The following is a 20038-nucleotide window of genomic DNA, read 5'->3' as shown; positions in this document are numbered from 1 at the left end:
CGCGAGACTTTGCATTCTCTCGCGTTTTCATGCGTATATCGGCTACATGTGCCTGCACCCGAGCGTATCCCATTCATTCGGGTGCAGGCACAAGTAGCAGGCGTAGGGCTGATTTTTCAGCCCTATGCCGCGTGTGGCATCAGCCTAAAACCCTCCTCCCAATTAGTGCAGGAATCAAGGACATATCAAAGACTTACAACATACTGAATATAAAATGGCTCTAGATACCTCAGATTTTTGAGGTATAAATTCTCATTGTTACTATTCACAAGTGTGTAGATATTTAGTGTTGATGGACTGACAATCTAATTAGCAGCCTCTCAATAAATGTATCATTTAATTTTTTGTTACTACTCATAAGAGCAGTGTACGAAATCCCATTGATTTATATGTGCATTAATATTTATGTGTCTTTGCCTGTCTGGAATATATCCAGGGGACCTGGAGGCATATAGCCTTCCTATTAATTACTTCTGCCCGCTTCTTTCCGATAAAGCTACCTGTCAGCCACTGTAGTGGTGAATAAAGCATCTAATCCACAAGTTTTTGAACTTGGTTGAATACCAAGTTTACCCAGAAACATCTGTCTGAATGCCAAATGAATGGTGAACCCTTTTGCATATGCAATTTTAAGCTTTAAAAATGCATCATCTATGGATGGTGGCCTGGTACACAGTTACACAAGTGTAAGCCTGCAGATAAACACATATTCAGGTTTAAGTGGGTCTAGAGTGGCAATGATTGGCATAATCTATAGCAGTGAGCCATGCAATGGCCTGTGGAGTCTTAAGCATAGATCTGGGCAGGCAGCAATCAAGCACAGGTTAAAAGTAAAGGAATATAACTGAAAGAGCAGCATAATACAGGGGTATCTAGAAGCAATGGAGGTTGGGTGCCCAGTGGTACTGGCTGTATGTATACTGACTGTATATACATAACATTTTGAACTATTGAACTATGGCACCTAAATGTCACTGGATGATACAAAAAAAAGGGATCAAAAAGATGGGGTTAAACAATCATAAGGCTGACCATAGGAAGATACCTGTAGCTGCTCACTCCTGCTATGATAGATCAGTATTCTTGCCTCCAACACTAAAATTTATTTGTAGAGCATGGCTTGACTTAGGTCATGGTATAATATGACAGTAAGACGATTTTATGACCACTGACATTAAATTGGTTTCCAGAACTAAGGTGCCAGTCCTGGGATACAGGCTCCAAAGTCAGAACTAGTTCTGATATCAACTGAATGCTGTGAGAAGATTCTGTAGGGCCTGCATGTACAGGCTGCTGCCAAAAAAGTGTGACCAAAAAGAGTGATGCGGCCTTAGCTTAACACATGTTAAAGAACAAAACCCAGCACTCCCAAACTTAATAACATCAGAAAAGGCGCAGTCGCCCAAACACAGCCCCTATATTATCTTGCACACAACTAACCATGTCTTTCTAAAACCAGCTTCTTTACTGATGTCACGCTTAGCCCAGTGTAGAGAGAGAACTCACGGCACCCACAGGGCAGGAGTTATTTTTATGATTTATGCTTTGTATGATGAGATAGGCACCCCTGTGAGTCAATAAACTGCCTTAAAATTGAATAAAGTGTCTGTTGTGGATGCTTACAAAGCATTATAAGCTCACTGGGCTTGTATTGCTTTTTTCAACTGACAAAGGATTATTTTAAGTTTGTTACCACTTCATTTATATTTACAGCTACATATAGTTGTTACAATGAAATAAAAAAGTCATTAACATGCAAACGTGCATTCCTACATATATGCACGGATTTCTGAATATAAAACACCTTCAGTTCTCTTGCTGTGCACATTGATTCAGATAATCACCTGAAATCGCACGCTGTTCTCAGTTTGTTTCTTTCCACTAGATTCTCGCTCACGAAGTTGCTGCAGGCGCCTTTTTGAGCTGAGCTGAAACCGCAGGAGTGACAGTAACTGTGAGCGGTCAATGGAGCCCAGCAGGATCATAGACTCTGAAGAGAGAAAGAGAGATCAGTTTCACATAAGCACTATATATATGTCACTGGAGTCTCTTCCATTACACAAACCAAAAACCCGAGGGAATTAAATTGTTGCTTTTGGGGTAGCCTTACCAGTTGTGACTACTTGGTAGCTGGAATGAAAGGGGAGTTTAATGATATGACAAAACAACCATATATTTTACTAAATAAATGAAACCACATGGGAGACAGCAAATCAGATAACTGGAAGCTATAAATCATCAAAACTGCAGCGAGTCTCCAAGGCCTGTGCAGTGCATCTATAATCTGGGAGTGGCCACACAAGCATGTTGCACCATTAGAGTAGCTCTGGAAATAGGGATTTACAGTTAATTGTGACAACTCAAGAAAAAAAGAGTTTTAAATAAAGGGGTGGGGGGTAAAACATACTATTTGTAAAGGGTGATTTTTCTATCTATATGGTATGCACAGAACATTGTTTGAGTATTTGTATATATAGACATTACTGGGAGATGTCATGCTGTTTGTGGTTGGCTATGCCCAGTAGCCAGCAATGTGGGCACCTAAACCTCTCATATTATAAAAAGAAAATGAATATACAGAGATGAAAATACTTTGAACAAAATAAATCCTATCCTTAATCTTTACATGCAAAGGAAACAGCTTATAATAAACAATTTATTTCTTTCTAAAATAATTATGGAATATTCGCTGCTAGTATCTGTACTAGGTAAGAATGCGCTAGATCTTTATAATATACAAGCACCTTTTTATTATGCCCTGTTTGCAGCTGAATAAGAATGTAAACCAGTGATCACAATGACTCCCAAGTATCTCTCTCATTAACAAAGTAACTGGTGCTAAATCTGACAATAAGTCGGCCTTTCAGGCCACAAGAGACAATGATTGTGTGTCCTGGCCTTTAACTGCAATGTATTCTTCATGCAAATTGATGTTGTGATCTATGGTTGACATTATTAAATCAGCTGCAATAATACAGGGCTTGTTTAAAAGCAGTTTGTGTGTGTAACATAGCAGTAACACAGTACATATGTAAAAAATAATATGATAATAATTCTGTAACTACAACTGAGTAGTTAGTGGCTCCCTTAAAACAAAAACATGGTTCTAGACCCATACATGAGACCCCTGTCCTATACAGGTTTGGGCTCCTTGATCCCTTTTAATAAAGCTGTAATTATAGCTAAGAATGGTAATAACAATGAGTAGCTTTATTCACTGTAAAACAGATCTGGGTTTTCTGAGAAAAAAGTAATCCGTTTTCTTAAAGAGATTTAGTGAGATTTTTGTGAGAAAACAGCTGCGCTGATTTTATGGCTTTAATCTGTTTGGCTGGCATATACAGGCCTCTGGCCTCCCCAGGAATTGCTGGGTATGCATTCTGAACAGACCCGAAAAACCAGTAGCAAAGCTCTGGGTTCCTAAGGAAAGCTACTTAAATATGCTTAATTGGAAAGCAGTCTAAAGATCCTAACACACGGCATCTGAATGTACATCTACTAAAATACTTGCTAACCGCTTGAAAACATGTAAAAGTGCTCTCTAGCAAGTGCAAAGCACTGAATTACAGCATCATTGTGTCATTGTCATCAAAGAGTCCCAGTCATATTGCAGGCACTTTTTAAACAGAATGTGCTGCAACGGCATCACCAATGTGGATGCATATCAGCATCTGCTTTGTTAAATGGCATGTCTAAATGCAGCCCACTAAAGCAGCCCTGGCACTGTACTTTTTACTTACGCAATTCATCAGAGCACACACCCTGGTGTTTAGCAAGATGCTCAGAAGTATGTAGAGTAGAGGCACAATTACTGTGTGAATGTGAGTACAGTTGAGATGTTTGGGGCAGGGCTATGATATCACAGGCTAACAGTGCCCAGATTTTGCCTATGTTTTCACAATTGAACCAGAACGTTCCTAGGTTATCCAATGCAAAACAGCACAGATGGGCAACCCTAAATTTGGGTCCTTTTCTTTATTTGAATATGCTTTAAATGTGCATAAAATGCATAAAAACGAACATTGAAACTTCACAGTGTTACCAGATTAGAATGCTTGTGGATACAACCTGACAAAATAATACAATCTACTTGGACTGTCCAGAAGAAATAAGTCTCACCAGCTCCACTAATTCCACGGCAGAATTAAAATCCATATTAAATCCAAATTAAAGCATATTTGTCCACAAATTTGGCCATGAAGCTTTGCAGCCCTGTATCTATTTATTAACATTTATTTATAAAGTGCCAATATATTCTGCAACGCTGTAAATAAGTGGATTTCATACATTGGACATACAGAGTAACATATAAAGCAACCAATAACTGATACAAGAGGTAAAGAGAGCACTGCCCAAAAGAGCTTACAATCTGCAAATCTATGCTGTAATAGCTATTGGTTGCTTGATATTTACTGACTCATGCAGAACACAATGCCTAGGGTATGTTTAAATGCAGTATTTGAGAAGGGTGCACTGATTTTACATATCTATGATATGGACAAACATTTCTATTTCAATTTTCTGTTCAAATTTTGCACTTTTTCAGTTGAAATTCTTGTAGCCGTAGTCCAACAACAGCTGCTGGTTTTATGGACTGGACAATCCTTACGCAAATTCTAAAGAGAACAAGAAAATATGTAATATATATATTACCAAGTACCCTTGCTGGCTCCTGGACGCTGGCTTAATGCCCTTTCTGCCCTGGCCAAATACACTTAGTATACTACTCTATGCTGTAATGTCTCTTTTCACCTTATATACCATGTTCCTCTGCATACATGGTATCTGGGGTGGGGTTTAAAATAGTCCTATTTTTGTCTGGACATTCATTGGCACTGTCCCAACAAAAAGGTACAATTAGATCATTTTCTTGTTATAGTCAAAGAGTACATTGCTCCAGTATATCGATATTCTGCAAGAAAGAGTTAGTACTGAAAATCATACATCTCATTAGAGTTCAATAAAGTCCCTCGTTGCTGTGGTGACCAGGCATCCACAGTTGTCATGGTAACAAGAAAATTGGTTGGGTAAGTGAAAAACAAGATCTGTACTGTAAATGTGTGAGAGAGAGACAATGTCATTTCTGCACTGTATATGTCAGGACTGGGGGTGGGGGGTAAACTATGACTGCAGATGCATAGAATGCATTTAAGGGGTTTAGGACTGTTTAATTGCTTGAGCACAAAACAAAGTTCAGTATAATGAGGAATTAACATTAATTATGTCTAGTAAAATAACAGAACTAAAAGAACAGGCTTGTAAATAGTGGGGTATGCTAACCAGTATTTGACATTACATCATAATACTAAGGGTATAAAGGACTGGGAGTTTTATTTATCACTGGGATCTGGCCATGCACGTTTTGGAACAGGCTGTTCTTGAAGCATATCAGAAAATGTTCTGCCAAATATATATGTCTATATGTATGTCTAGTTATTGTCTGGCAGCCTGATCTCCATCTCTTCCCCATATGTAAGGATTCTTTCTGTGGACTGGGGAGTGAGCCCACGCAGGGGAAGGCTCTGGCCATTAGTCACAGTGTGCTAACTCAATCTCATTAGCTTCTCCAAGAAACAACCTTAACAAATGCAGATAATTGAATTATCTGCATTATTGTGGGAAAAGATTGCTGTAGAATACCATTTATCACGTCAGCAAGGCTTACTTCATAAACTATAATCCTAGTCCTGACATTTTCTCCAAATTCTATCCTGGTCTTTGAAAGGAACTTTTACTAATATACTAACAGAATGCTAACCTCACTTGCCTGGTGGCTGAATAAACCAAACAAAAGTGGAAAAAAGAAAAAGGATGCTACTTTATTAACTGTTATTTTAAAGTGAGAGTTGTTTACTTGATTGTGTGGTTGAAGCAGCAGGATAATGAGTCAGTTGGTAACAATATGGGCTAAGACAAATGCAGCGATTAGGCGTGGTGACTTTTTAAAAAAGTAGCGTCACAGTACTTTATGGCGGGAAACTTGACGTGACCGACTTTATTAAAAGTTGCGGCGACTAAATGCCCCATGTGTCTTCACCCTAAGAAAGCCTAGTCTGGGGCAAAGGGAGGCTGGGTGGGGGTTTGTGCATCCCAACAGATTTGCTGGATTGTGCAACGAAGATGGGAGCACAAATTTAGGAATGGCAATTCTAGATGAGTCTGATCTTTCTAAAAGCCAGGAGACCAGTGGTGGAAAGAGAACAGGGCTATGCCAACATACATTGTGTTATAGGGGATTCAATAATTCAACTGGACAGTTTTCAGTAGTCTCTTTAATGTCAAGGTTGATCAGGTAGACAAGTGCTGTCCAACTTCTGTGGTACAGAGGGCAGGAATTTTTCTGGCCTACGTGGTAGAGGGACTATAATGGAAGCCAGTTTTGGCCATTCCCTATCTAAAACCACATCCACTTTAAACCACACCCATATCAAAAGAATAATTTGTAAGACCATATCCACATTAATGGTGGTAGCACACCAAAAAGACAAATGGTTGGTGCTCACTGCAGGGATATCACCCATAACTCATTTGTGAAAAAGTTCATCAAATCTTATTAAGCCATACCCTTGAACCCATTTGCCTCCTACTCCCCTGTGGGCAGCACATAATTTCACACTTTACAGACTCTTATAAAATAACCCTGCCAGGTTCACATCCCACAAGCAGCATAGTGCAGGCAGAGTGTGGCACACACAAGCAGCATAGAGCAGGCAGAGTATGGCACACACAGGCAGCATAGGGCAGGCAGAGTATGGCAGACACAGGCAGCATTGGGCAAGCAGAGTATGGCACAAACAGGCAGCATAGGGCAGGCAGAGTATAACACACACAGGTGGCATAGGGCAGGCAGAGTATGGCAGGCACATTCAGCTAACGGCAGGCAGAGTATGGCAGACACAGGCAGCATAGGGAAAGCAGAATATGGCAGGCAGAGTATTGTAGAAAAAGACAACATAGGGCAGGCAGGGTATGGCACACACACATGGGGCATATGGCAGGCAGAGTATGGCACGCACAGACAGCATAGGGAAGGCAGAGTATGGCACACACAGGCGGCATAGGGCAGGCAGAGTATGGCACACACAGGCGGCATAGGGCAGGCAGAGTATGGCACACACAGACAGCATAGGGAAGGCAGAGTATGGCACACACAGGCGGCATAGGGAAGGCAGAGTTTGGCACACACATGCAGCACAGGACAGGCAGAGTATGGTACACACGGGGGGATAGGGTATGAACAATGGAGGGACTTACAGGTGTGAACAATGCAAAGGCTTAGAAACTGAACCTGAGGTGTTACCAATGCAGGATCCAATTATTCTCAGTACTGATACCCTTTAAAGCTTACACAAAGGTAAGCAGTCACAGTAGACAGACAGATAAGGAGCCACACAGAGGGGGGCTGGGGGACACCAGTTGGACAGCAATAAAGCTTGGTGTAGGAAAGAAGGGTTTGGGGGCCTAGAGCAAAGGGCTGATTTCTGTTTTTCTCCAGATTCTTGAGGGATGTTTAAAATAGGCAAGGGGATGTAGAAAACTTAAAATATGATGGAGAAGCAAGTGTAGATAGGGCTGTGGGATTAGAATGTGGTCACAGGATAGTGTTTGGAGGGCCTCCTTAAAGAGGACATATAGGATAAATGGGAAAATGCTAATTTTGTAGGCAATTATGAATAATATCCGGTGCTGGTTTCCCTTTGGGCTAAAAATTAATCCTATCTGTAAAAATGGCCCCTTTATTGGAGCTCCCTATAGATCCTATCACTTCTCTGTCCGAGTTTGAAATGGAGAGTGAGAGTGTCCTAACGGTCCCTGCCAGAAGCACAGTAGGAGGGGGAGAGCCAATCACAACCCTGCACTCACACAAGCACAGACAGGCTTCAGTTCCCTATCAGGTCAGCCTAGCTGCTGATTGGTTCCTGTCCTACAGTGCAGGGTATGGAGGGCCGCCGGCTCCCCAGCTCATCCAGAGAATTCAGCCAGCAAGAAGTGGAACAGATGGGCGGGGCTAGTGGGGTTTTGGTGGAATTTCTCAATAAATCAGTCTGAAATACAACTTCTTTAAGCACAATCCTTCTATATCTGGAGGAGTATAATTCACTGGTACATTCTTAATTTTTATAGGATATGTCTCCTTTAACCGAGATGGATTTGGGAATTTTTGTGGATACCGAATTATAGTATAGTTATAGTTACATAGTTACATAGGGTTGAAAAAAGACCAGTGTCCATCAAGTTCAACCCATCCAAGTAAACCCAGCACACCTAACCCACACCTACCAATCTATACACTCACATACATAAACTATAAATACAACCACTAGTACTAACTGTAGATATTAGTATCACAATAGCCTTGGATATTCTGATTGTTCAAGAACTCATCCAGGCCCCTCTTAAAGGCATTAACAGAATCTGCCATTACCACATCACTAGGAAGGGCATTCCACAACCTCACTGTCCTCACTGTGAAAAACCCCCTACGCTGCTTCAAATGGAAGCTCCGTTCCTCTAATCTAAAGGGGTGACCTCTGGTGCGTTGATTGTTTTTATGGGAAAAAAGAACATCCCCCAACTGCCTATAATCCCCTCTAATGTACTTGTGCAGAGTAATCATGTCCCCTCGCAAGCGCCTCTTTTCCAGAGAAAACAACCTCAACCTCGACAGTCTCACCTCATAGTTTAACCCTTCCATCCCCTTAACCAGTTTAGTTGCACGTCTCTGCACTCTCTCCAGCTCATTAATATCCCTCTTAAGGACTGGAGCCCAAAACTGCACTGCATACTCAAGGTGAGGCCTTACCAGGGACCTATAAAGGGGCAAAATTATGTTCTCATCCCTTGAGTCGATGCCCTTTTTTATACAAGACAGCACTTTATTTGCTTTAGTAGCCACAAAATGACACTGCCTGGCATTAGACAACTTGTTATCAACAAAAACCCCTAGATCCTTCTCCATTAAGGAAACCCCCAACACACAGATAGTTTGCGTTTATATTATACCTACCAAAGTGCATAACTTTGCACTTATCAACATTGAACCTCATTTTCCAGTTTGTTGCCCAGTTATCTAATTTTGTCAAATCGCTCTGCAAAGCGGCAGCATCCTGCATGGAACTTATAGTTTTGCACAATTTTGTGTCATCAGCAAAAATAGAAACAGTACTGTCTATGCCCACCTCCAGGTCATTAATAAACAAGTTAAAAAGCAAAGGACCAAGGACTGACCCCTGCGGTACTCCACTAACCACACTGGTCCAATTAGAAAATGTTCCATTTACAACCACTCTTTGTAATCTATCCTTCAGCCAGTTCTCTATCCAATTACAAATATTATGTTCTAGGCCAATATTCCTTAATTTGATCATTAACCTTCTGTGAGGTACTGTATCAAACGCTTTAGCAAAGTCCAAGTAGATGACATCAACTGCCATTCCAGCATCAAGGTTCCTGCTCACCTCCTCATAAAAGGCGTCTAAATTAGTCTGGCAAGATCTGTTACGCATAAAACCATGCTGGCACAAACTAATAGTATTGTGAACTGCAATGTATTCAAGTACCCTATCCCTTATTACCCCTTCCAGAAGCTTTCCTACTACTGATGTCAGACTAACAGGCCTATAGTTTTCAGGCTGAGAACGGGATCCCTTTTTAAATAACGGCACCACATTAGCAATCCGCCAGTCTCTCGGCACCATGCCAGACCTCAATGAATCCTGAAAAATTAAGTGAAGAGGTTTGGCAATCACAGCGCTCAGCTCATTTAATACCCTGGGATGAATCCCATCCGGCCCTGGACCTTTGTTTACCTTTACATGTTCAAGTCTCTTTTGAATTTCCTCCTGAGTGACCCACGCGCCAGTAGCTAAATTACTAGAACTGAACAAGGGAAGCCTTCATTATCTGGCTCCTCAGATGTATAGACAGATGAAAAATAAGAGTTCAACATTTCAGCTTTTTCCCCGTTCTCATCAACCAACTTACCCCCCCGTGATAATAAGGTTCCCACGATAATAAGGTTCCCACCCCTTCTTGCTTCATTTTTTTTTTTTTTTTTCATTTTATGTAACCCAGGATAGTGTCAGTCATTGGCTACAAAATCAAATAAAGTTCTGTCTTTCATAAATGAAAGACATTAGCTCAAATGATTAAAACATAATTCTGCCTCTTTATAGGTCCCTGGTAAGGCCTCACTATAAGTATGCAGTGCAGTTTTGGGCTGCAGTACTTAAATTAGCTTTTAATATGATATAGACATTGATATTCTGAGATAATTTGATGTTTTTTCAGTTATGTAGCTTTTAGTCCAGCAGTTATTTGGTTGCTAGGGCCTTATTTACCCTTAAACCCTTGTTTTAACAAGAGATGGGACTATGAATAGTAGAGGGCCTGCATAGAGATAAGAAAGATAAGTAGTAAAAAGTAACAGTAATAATACATTTGTAGCCTCACAGAGCAATAGGTTCTGGCTGCTGGGGTCAGTGACCCCCATTTGAAAGCTGGAAAGAGGCAGACGAAAAAGGCAAATAATTAGAAAACCTCTATAAAATACATAATGGAAACCAATTGCAAACTTGCTAGGAATAGGTATTTCTATAACATACTAAAAGTTAACTTAAAGGTGAATCACCCCTTTAAGATGGATATAAATGAGCTGGAGAGAGTGGAGAGACATGCAACCAAACTGGTAAAGGGGATGGAAGATTTAAACTATGAGGAGAAATGTTGCTTGTGAGGAAACATGATTACTCATTACAAGCACAACAGAGGGCATTATAGACAGATGGTGGGGGATCTTTTTTCACTTAGAAAATAACAAAGAAGTAGATGCCACTCCTTTAGACTTGAGGAACTAAAATTTCACTTAAAGCATTAAAAAGTTTTTCACTGCTTTGGTGAGGGCAGTGAGGTTATGGACCACCAGGTGATGGTATGATGGCAGATTCTATTAATGCCTTTAAGAGTGGCTTGGACAAGTATAATATAGGCCTTTACATAGGTGTATTTCTAGAGCTCTTGCCTAAGGTTAAGTGCTAGGTACAGCACAACATGCATAAAGCTGAGCTAATGCCTGTGTTTCAATAAATGTACTTTGTTTCTACAAGCCTTGATTGGAGTGTTACTTGGGAGTTCCTGCCAACCTTTCTATTCGGTTTATCCTCCCTGTCCTCTAGGCTCAGGGCAGGGCACCTGGGCCCTCCTGTGCACCAGTAAGTTACTTCACAAAGACAGTTTGTCCTGGAACACTTTGGGGTGAAGCTGTTTTTTTTAACCCTAACTGTGTTATGTAACTATACAACTACAGGTATGTGGGATTAGTGTTAGACAATTTTAACTCTTATTCAGAATGTGGTAGATGTTTAGCAAAAGCACCTGGAGAGCAAATACAACAGCATTTTAGTACTTTGGATTCCCATATCTTACTACATTCCAACTTTACACAGATTTAGAAAGAGAACTATTTTTTCATATTTAACAGTAAAACAGATTGCATCCATTGATACAAGTCCTGATAAACAGTAATATCAAGAAACCAATGAATGACAAAATGCTCACCAACAAACCGTTTCTTATAAGCTAAGGTCCTCAATTTATACAACATTAACTTTCATCTGTAGCCAATTAACTTGCCTGAATGTTTTGACTGTGGGAGGAGGCAACCAAAGCCAGAATCAAACTTAGGCATAAGTGATTAACACTGAGCTGCCAAAAATGAGGCAGTGGCAAACATGCTAAATAAAAAATAACCTAACAAAAATAAAGGGACAATATAGTAACTATGTATGAAAAAAATGAAAAAAACTGATGTTATCTCCTGCTCATACTAATACAAATGTATCCATTTCTCTCTGTACCTCTAGGCATCTTTTTGCCTGTTACAGTGATGATGATGTCTGAGGACACACAGGTTAGGCCAAATTGCTTATTATACCTGGGAACTGTATAATATCATGTGTTACTCCTATCTCCATACTCCCTTCCCCATCTCACCTGCTGTCTCCACCAGTGCTAGGCATTTCAAGTGGCAGTTTGTAAGCAGCTCCTGAAGGTCACGATATTTAGAGTTCAGAGTCACAAAAGGGATATTCCTCAGCATGATGTCCTCCACCCTTACATTATACTTCCTGTGAATGTAGGTTAAAAGGTTAAAGTTTGAACACATTGCTGGGGGTTTTGGGGTTGTTTTATGTGTTATTATAGTTTTGCTAATGCATGTGAAATTGCCCTTTATGCTGCAAGTCTCAGTTCCCCCAAGAGACCTGTTTAACTTATTGGATACATTTGTATCTAATTGCAGGTGAAGCCTGGACATACCACTGCATACACTATAGATACATGTATGGGATCCATAGCCCTCTCCCATATAGTCCATTATAAGAAAATAGTTTTTTTAAAATTGATTTCCTTCATTTCTGTAATACCACCAAAACAGTACCATGTACTTTATCTTAACTAAACTGCATAAATCTATATTGGTGGCAAAATAATCCTATCGGCTTTATTCAATGTTTTAATTATTAGTAGCAGACTTACTATGATCCAAAATAGAGAAGGATCTTGTATCTGAAAAACGCCAGGTTATTAGCATTCTGGATAACAGATCCTATAACTGTATATTCAAACATATATGCAAGCAACACAATATTATCACCATTCAAGAATTTACGTTTTCACTGATTCATATAATTTGCTACAAAGAAGTTAGGAAAAAGTATACAGGCCTGTAGGACATTATTTTAAAAGATCTCTTAAATCTATGAGATTGCCTGGTCTATTGAAGTGGGAAGTCTAAAGGTAACCACATGAATTTAGACCGTGATTCTAACAATTAGTCTATGTAAGAGTCCTGACACATGGACATTTTGTCACCTGGGTCTAAGATCCTCTAACGCAGGCAGCAAACAGCTTAGAGTCATTATTTTATTTAATACTTACTCCTGATGTCCCCATCCCAGCTCTGGAAGGTATGGCAACTTTTTAATACGGATAATACTGTCATAAAGTGATGGCTGAAGACTCTGAGCCACTGCATTAGCCAATATGACTGCAATCATCACTGGCAGAATGTGAGAGATTTGGCCGGTGAGTTCGAACACAATGACTGCTGTGGAGACGGTGTGTGTGACAGCTCCAGAAAGGGCAGCTGCACCTGTAATGACATAGAAATTGAGAGAAGCGCAAAGTTCAGCATAAAGGTAAAGTGAAGGACATGAATTACTTACCCACTACTGCATATCCCCCTGGCACTATTCTGTAAGTACTCCCATCTGTATGAATGCCATCGGGGAACCATGCAGCCATGCTCTCACCCACTAACCTTCCAAAGGCAGCACCTGCAGATATAACATTAGGGAAAATAGAGCTTTCAGAAACTGTGACTAGAATACAGAAGGGCAACTATGCTTCAAAAAAAAAAAAAAGTTAGTAACATTTTTAAACTGTCAACTAAAAGTCTTTTTCTTGACTGAAAATATTGAAGATAATTGTTCTGATCAAGCAAAACTTTTTTCCTGGGTGAAGATTTTTTTGCCAAGTTCCACTCAATATTTTTCTTGCTTGCAACAATTTTGTTCATAGGTTAAAGTGACTTTTGTCATCTTGGACTGGATGAAAAATATTATGGAGTAAATACTTACACATGCAAAAATATTTCTGTTGAAAAACATAAACACTGCCAAAAAAAACAACTTTTCCCCTACTTCATGTATGCTAAAAAAAAAATTTAGCCCATAGTTTAACAAAATTAACTAAATGCATAATCATACAGTATTATAGTGTTTTGAAATACATTTAGCCATGTTTGTAATTGTTTTATTCCTATAATTTTGTATAAATTAGCTGCTATTTATAGATAGATTCTGTGTGATGATATAATCTATTTCACTGATATACCAATATGCAGTTTTGTATACAGAAAAAGGATGCATGATAACAAAGAGAAACTCACCAATAACAAAGACTGGCATGAATGCTCCACATGGCACTGGGATGGTGGTGGCCAAAGCTGACATCCAAAACTAAGTGAAAAAGAGGGAGGTTAGGAAAACAAAGTGAGCGGTGTGATATGTGAGGATTGGAGACAGGGAAAGAACAAAGAAGTAGTATGCATGCACGCATGAGTAACGATAATGAAAGCAAGAAAAGCAAAATTTCAACATTTTATATGAAAACATGTGCCATTGCCTTACTAGAATTTCTATCCCAATGTGCATGTCACTACAATATAACACATTTTTGTTGCCAGGTGTTACCCCTCTATGCAATACTACACTTTTGTGGAAATCTCAATTTTTATTAAAAGTCAGGGACTATCTATCGTTGCATGAAATTCCCACAAGAAATTGTCTCATCACATTCTGGAAGTTTATATCATTTAATGACTTTATTTTACACCTTGTCATAAAAAGTTAGAAATATAGAATTTTTTGTTACAGTCACTATGGCATCGTTGATAAGCACAAATCCATGTGTAGACTTTGTTTCATAAAGAGCCATTACTCTTCCCTGCTATCTCTCTAAGTAGAGATTAACCACACACACCAGTCCCTGCTTCTTGCTGTTAGCGTCATCTTCCAATAGATACATTGGGAAAAATGGTCACGTGTAGTAATTAGCAATGACTTGATGTGAAACTTTACATCACAAATACTTAATAAGTCACATATACAAGGATACTCTTCTCAAGAAAAGCACATGTTGTTAAAGTGCTCTAGAAACATTTGTTCTTGGCTTCATATTCTATGTATTCTATTAAAATTCTAGTTATTTTAGGCACAAAATCTGTGTTTAGGGCTGAATCATCAGGTGGAGGGAACAAACAATCTTTCCGAATGATCGTATTTGTAAGGTGTATGGCCACCTTTAGGGACCATATAATGACTATAACTATGTACCAGCTTATTTATATGAACCATTAGAATTAATAATATAATCATACAAATTCTAGAAAATACATGAGAGTCTAATACAACCCAGAAGAATGCCAGAGGTCTTTTTGAGGACACTGATGAGCATTACCAAAGGTAATCCCAGTGAATTCAGACAAATGTCAAATAATCTTGTATGTCTCACATCTCTATAGCCATCACTACATTTCAAACTCAAAAAAGTGCACTAATTCTGAGACTGAAATACAATATACTTCTCGTTCTATGGCCAGATTAAATGAAAGTGTCATACTCAAAAATATAAAAAGCACTGGCACATACAGAATCTGGTCTGTGGGACTCTGGTCTTGGCTAAATTTCTTTTGACATGGCAGTGACCAGTTCAATTGCACAGGTCTGTGGAAAAAAAATGCTCGGGGCAGTTTGGTTCCTCCTTTAATAAATAAGAGCTACATCATATTAGTACAGCTTGATATGCTATTGACAAGGTGCAAAACATTGCAGGTAACCAGAAAATCTACTCTGCTTTCAAACAGGAGGCTGAGCCACAGAATATAGTCAGTGCAGAGGAGCCATCTACGTGTTATCTGATAAATGTGTGACAATGTCACAACTCCAAGCATATCTTGGGTTACTAACCATAATAAAATGACATGAAAGGGAAAATATCTATTTCAAAGAAAGATAGGCAAAAGTGTGTAAAATGTTGTTTACTTGGGAACATTTATTTATTCTGCTAACAGCAGAACTTAATGTGCTTGGAACAGATTATTTCAGTTTGATATGGTAGGATCACAAGGATTCTTAAAACTAGCAAGAGAGACAGGCAAAGGTCAGTCAAAGATAAGAAACATCAACCAAAGAAAACCTAAGTTCAGGAAAGAATTTTCCAGTCAAGGGTCAAATAGTTTGCAGTTATAGTTTTCAAATCCAAGACACAGTTTTGTTTAGTCCTTTCCTAAAGCTTGCCATACCTGGGCTGCTACTGGCTGCATGATTTCTCACAGAGTGAGTAAGATTTGACTCCCTTTGTGGGCACTCATCACTTGCACAATCTGTTTGCATTTGCTCTCACACTGTGTGAAACTACAACCTATTGTGGTTGAAGGTGTTTCCATGTATGAGAAATATGTAACATTGCATGTTAATATGAAGCACGCAAGTAAACATTTGAATATTTTTCATCTTATATAGGATGCAAAACAAGCAGCCAATTCTGAGAGATCAGCCCCAAGAAAGGCAGACTATACTATTGGAAATTATCTTTTATCTTCAGGTACAAACCTTTTTAATTTGTCCAAATTTCATCAGTATCTTATAAGCAATGTCCTCCTTTAAAAATATTCTAGAGACAGAGGAAAACAAGACTCACATTCCAGGAAAGGAATGCACAATGCAAAGCTTTCTGGAAAAGGGAAATTGATGCTAATACAACATTTGAACACCTTTTAACCAAAAAGCCAGAATAGTTTAATTAATGCTAAACATTATTCTAAAGTTCAAGGCAGAGCTGTCCAACTTCTGTTGTACAGAGGGCCGGAATTTTTCTAGCCTACATGGTGGAGGGCTGATAATGGAGGCCAGTTTTGACCTCTTCCCTTTATTAAACAGCACCCACTTCAAACCACACCCATGTTATCACAAGAGCCATACCCACATTAATGGTGGTACCCTTAAATTCATATGCCTCCTCCTCCCCTGTGGATAGCAAAGAAAAACACCTTAAAGGGAAACGAAAGTCAAAGTCACTTGGGGGTGCCAAAATGTTAGGCACCCCCAAGTGACTTTAAACGCTTACCTCGTACCCCGGGCTGGTGCCCCTGTTAGGAGAAAACAGCACCAGCCCGGGGCACCTGGAGCGCAGCGCTTCTGTCTTCCTCGCTTCCTTTTCCTGAGTGCCAGCGGTGGGCGCATGCGCAGTAGAGTGAAAAGCCGACTTTAACATTTAAGTTCGGCTTTTCACTCTACTGCGCATGCGCGCGCAGCGAATCAGCAGCAAGGAAGCACCGGCAGCTACCCCGGGCTGGTGCTGTTCCTTCCTCACAGGGGCACCAGCCCGGGGTAAAAGGTAGGCGGTCAAAGTCACTTGGGGGTGCCTAACATTTTGGCACCCCCAAGTGACTTTGACTTTATTTTTCCTTTAAGGTGGCCATACATGCACCGATATTCAGTGTGTGTATGGTGGATGAATAAGACGGAAAATCGCAGGCACGTCGGATATTGGTCGTTGAAGGAGCCTGAGCAAAATCTGTATTTAGGGCTGAATAGAGATCCCTATTGTTTCTACCTCCATATTCTGACGATTCAGCTCTGAACGTCAGTGGAGGGAATGAACAATCTTTCCAAAAGATCGTAATTATAAGGTGTATGGCCACCTTTAGGGACCATATAATGACTATTTCCAAATGCTAACAAACTCCCAGAACAAACCCCTGCCAGGTTCACCTCCCACAGGCAGCATAGGGCAGGCAGAGTATGGCACACTCTGGATTATATATTGTTTCTGGACATCCCTTAAAATAATATTTATACTTTCTTGCAACAAAACTAAAACTAAAGTTGGAAATATAGTTCTGTGATAAAAGAAGGAGGGAGGTATGGCAAATGCTAGCCTATATTATTTCAGTCATTTGGCTGCAGATCCCATCCTGTAAAATCACCTACTCAGGTTTTCTTGTGTTTATGTTTTGCTCCCACCTACAAATCAAGTATTTTAGGACAGGGCTGTTGTAGCATCCTATATAAATGCTTTATTTTTTTCTTATAAATGGGCAAATTTAAGCTGCCTATTCGAGTCCCTTTTAGAGAGATTCAGATGCTTATCTGCCTGTGTACAGCGCCCCTGAAGGGCCTCCTTTTTTGCCTTTAATAGGAAGAGAAAATAAACTGTGTATATCATAAATGTGTTTTATTAACTTAATCGGATGACTACACATCCTCTTATAGATTATTACATATACATGCACTGCAGAATATGTTGGCGCTTTATAAATAAATGTTAATAATAATAATAATACATTTGTTTGGTCTTTAAAAAACATGTTAAAATGGCCAACTGCTGCGTTTGTTTGGTATCTGGCTTTCCACTAGTAATGCAATGCATCCATTGTTTCTGGTTTTAAATAACAGAATAGAATGTGCCATCTGTATCTATTTCACCGAGAAGAGACTTTGAAAAACATTCTAAATAAGTTAAAATCAACTAACATCAATTTCACTGAGCGTAGCAGTGATATTGTATGCCCCAAGCATATGTAATGAAGGATAACAAGGGCCCAGATGCTGAACACAAAAGGCTGGCCTGCAGTATACCATCCTTAGGGTATAACCACTACTCAAATGAAAATGACCCCAGTTGCAAAACACTAAAACATATAAAGAGACAAATTTAATATCCTGAAGCTTTTTTTCATCAACAGCAAGCAAAATAGCACTTCCTTTACTTTTAAAGCATAAGCACTTCTTTTTGGTTGAATGTACATGCATTATGTAACTAAGCATCTCCTCACTTTCTAATGTTTTGTCCATGCATTTCATACAGTTCCTTGATCTATTGTGACTGCTCACGGTATTATGACCCAACCCAAGGCAAGGGTACATTGCCCTATTAATGTCATTCTGACAGACAAAACACTATCTCTTGCATTAACCTTATTTTTTTTAAATTGCATTAACCTTATTTTCTTAATGGATGAACATGTTTGTGAACGTTTAATGGGCAGAGTCTGGGGGTTACTGCTGCAGTAAGGACCCTGTATACCTCCATTTTTATCTTTGTACACCTTACTTATTTAGGGTTACCAGACTTTTTCTGGAGTATTTTACACTCCCATGTAAGGTAGGTGATGACCATTGTTTAGAAGCAGACCCAAGATTTTGTGTACCTTAAAATGTACATGCTCTGATGAACCAAGACTTGTAGATTATAAAGAAAAATGTAATGAGTTCCTTGACGTTTACATTATTATTTATGTTTACATAACTTTTACATTACATTGAATACTAATGTTTGGGCATTACGTGGGCATCATTTTGTTACCCTCAGTGAATATAAATGCTAACCTCTTACCCAGGGCTGGTACATTTTAAAGAAGTGCTGGCCTGGAGTAGTTTTCAAGTTTTTCATGGCTACTGCCATATGACCCCCCCAGCTTCCCTGTACTGCTTCAGACTTGGGTGGAAAATGTCATTTGGTCTCCCTGCAAAAAACTTAGTTTTCTCTTTTTTTAAAAAATGTATCAGGTAAGACATTACAGACACTTGGGCGTTTATAGTAAATTGGCACCCCCCAATTTGCCCTTTAAGTTGGTCTAATACAATTCCATTTACTGTATAACTAACATTATATTATTTTGCTTAGAATAATAAAATTGCATATATGACCTTGAACTTTAATTTTCCCATAAGATACCAAGTCCCACATTATTAAAATCACTCTGCAAATTGCAATTTTGTTTGATCATCAAACACATATATAGTTCTTACAATGCCAACCGTAAGTTTGTTTATAAAGTTAAAAAGCAATGGATAGGGACAGTCTTCTGAGCTTCTTCATAAACAATGCATTTGTCCAGTAAGAAAATGTTCCATCCACCACCCGTTGTAACCTATCATTTAGGCAGTACTCAAAAATACACATAATAATGCTCATGTATATCTGCAAAAGCAGTTGTGGTCTCCACACTTTTGTTAAAGGTTCTGCTGCTGCACCTACTAACGCCGCCATTCAGTTGTGCCAAAAGAAAAGCATGCACATGTCACACGCGTGCTGGATTCAGCTGTGGTAGGATCAGCACAACTGTATTAAGAGCATCACCCCTTTGCAACCACCATGATGCAGGAATTCTTGGAAAAAAACCTCTGCATTGTTGGAAAAAACCCACACTCAAAGTTGCACTTTTCTCACTGCACTTACAGATGTACATGTGCACATGTTTGCGGTCAACATTCCTACACAATTCATCCATTGACCTTCTTAGCTGTGTATATACTATAAAGCTATAATCAAAACCTTATTATATACTATACAGCTATAATATAACCACTGCTCTATATACCTTATACTATCCAAACCAGTTGACTGAATACTCATTTTCATTGCCAGCATATAAGGGTCAATGTAAATGATGTGCTGCACAAGCGTCAATACA

General features: G+C 39.3%; 1 protein-coding gene across 3 annotated transcripts in view; it reads right to left on the bottom strand.

Moving 5' to 3' along the window:
- clcn2 (chloride voltage-gated channel 2) overlaps positions 1–20038 on the bottom strand; it is a 66399-nt gene that overhangs the window by 5884 nt on the left and 40477 nt on the right. For all 3 annotated transcript variants that reach the window (XM_002935146.4, XM_004914409.3, XM_012963379.2), the window contains exons 13-17: positions 13949–14018; positions 13224–13334; positions 12937–13150; positions 11992–12125; positions 1845–1990 (exon numbers count right to left, since the gene is read on the bottom strand). In XM_002935146.4, the coding sequence (XP_002935192.2) occupies positions 1845–1990; positions 11992–12125; positions 12937–13150; positions 13224–13334; positions 13949–14018 (675 nt within the window). The remainder of the gene's footprint in view (positions 1–1844; positions 1991–11991; positions 12126–12936; positions 13151–13223; positions 13335–13948; positions 14019–20038) is intronic.

This window comes from Xenopus tropicalis, chromosome 5, assembly GCF_000004195.4.
Source record: "Xenopus tropicalis strain Nigerian chromosome 5, UCB_Xtro_10.0, whole genome shotgun sequence".
NCBI classification, from domain to species: domain Eukaryota; kingdom Metazoa; phylum Chordata; class Amphibia; order Anura; family Pipidae; genus Xenopus; species Xenopus tropicalis.
Note: the sequence above shows the minus strand (reverse complement) of the source record. Positions and strands in the feature narration are given on the sequence as shown.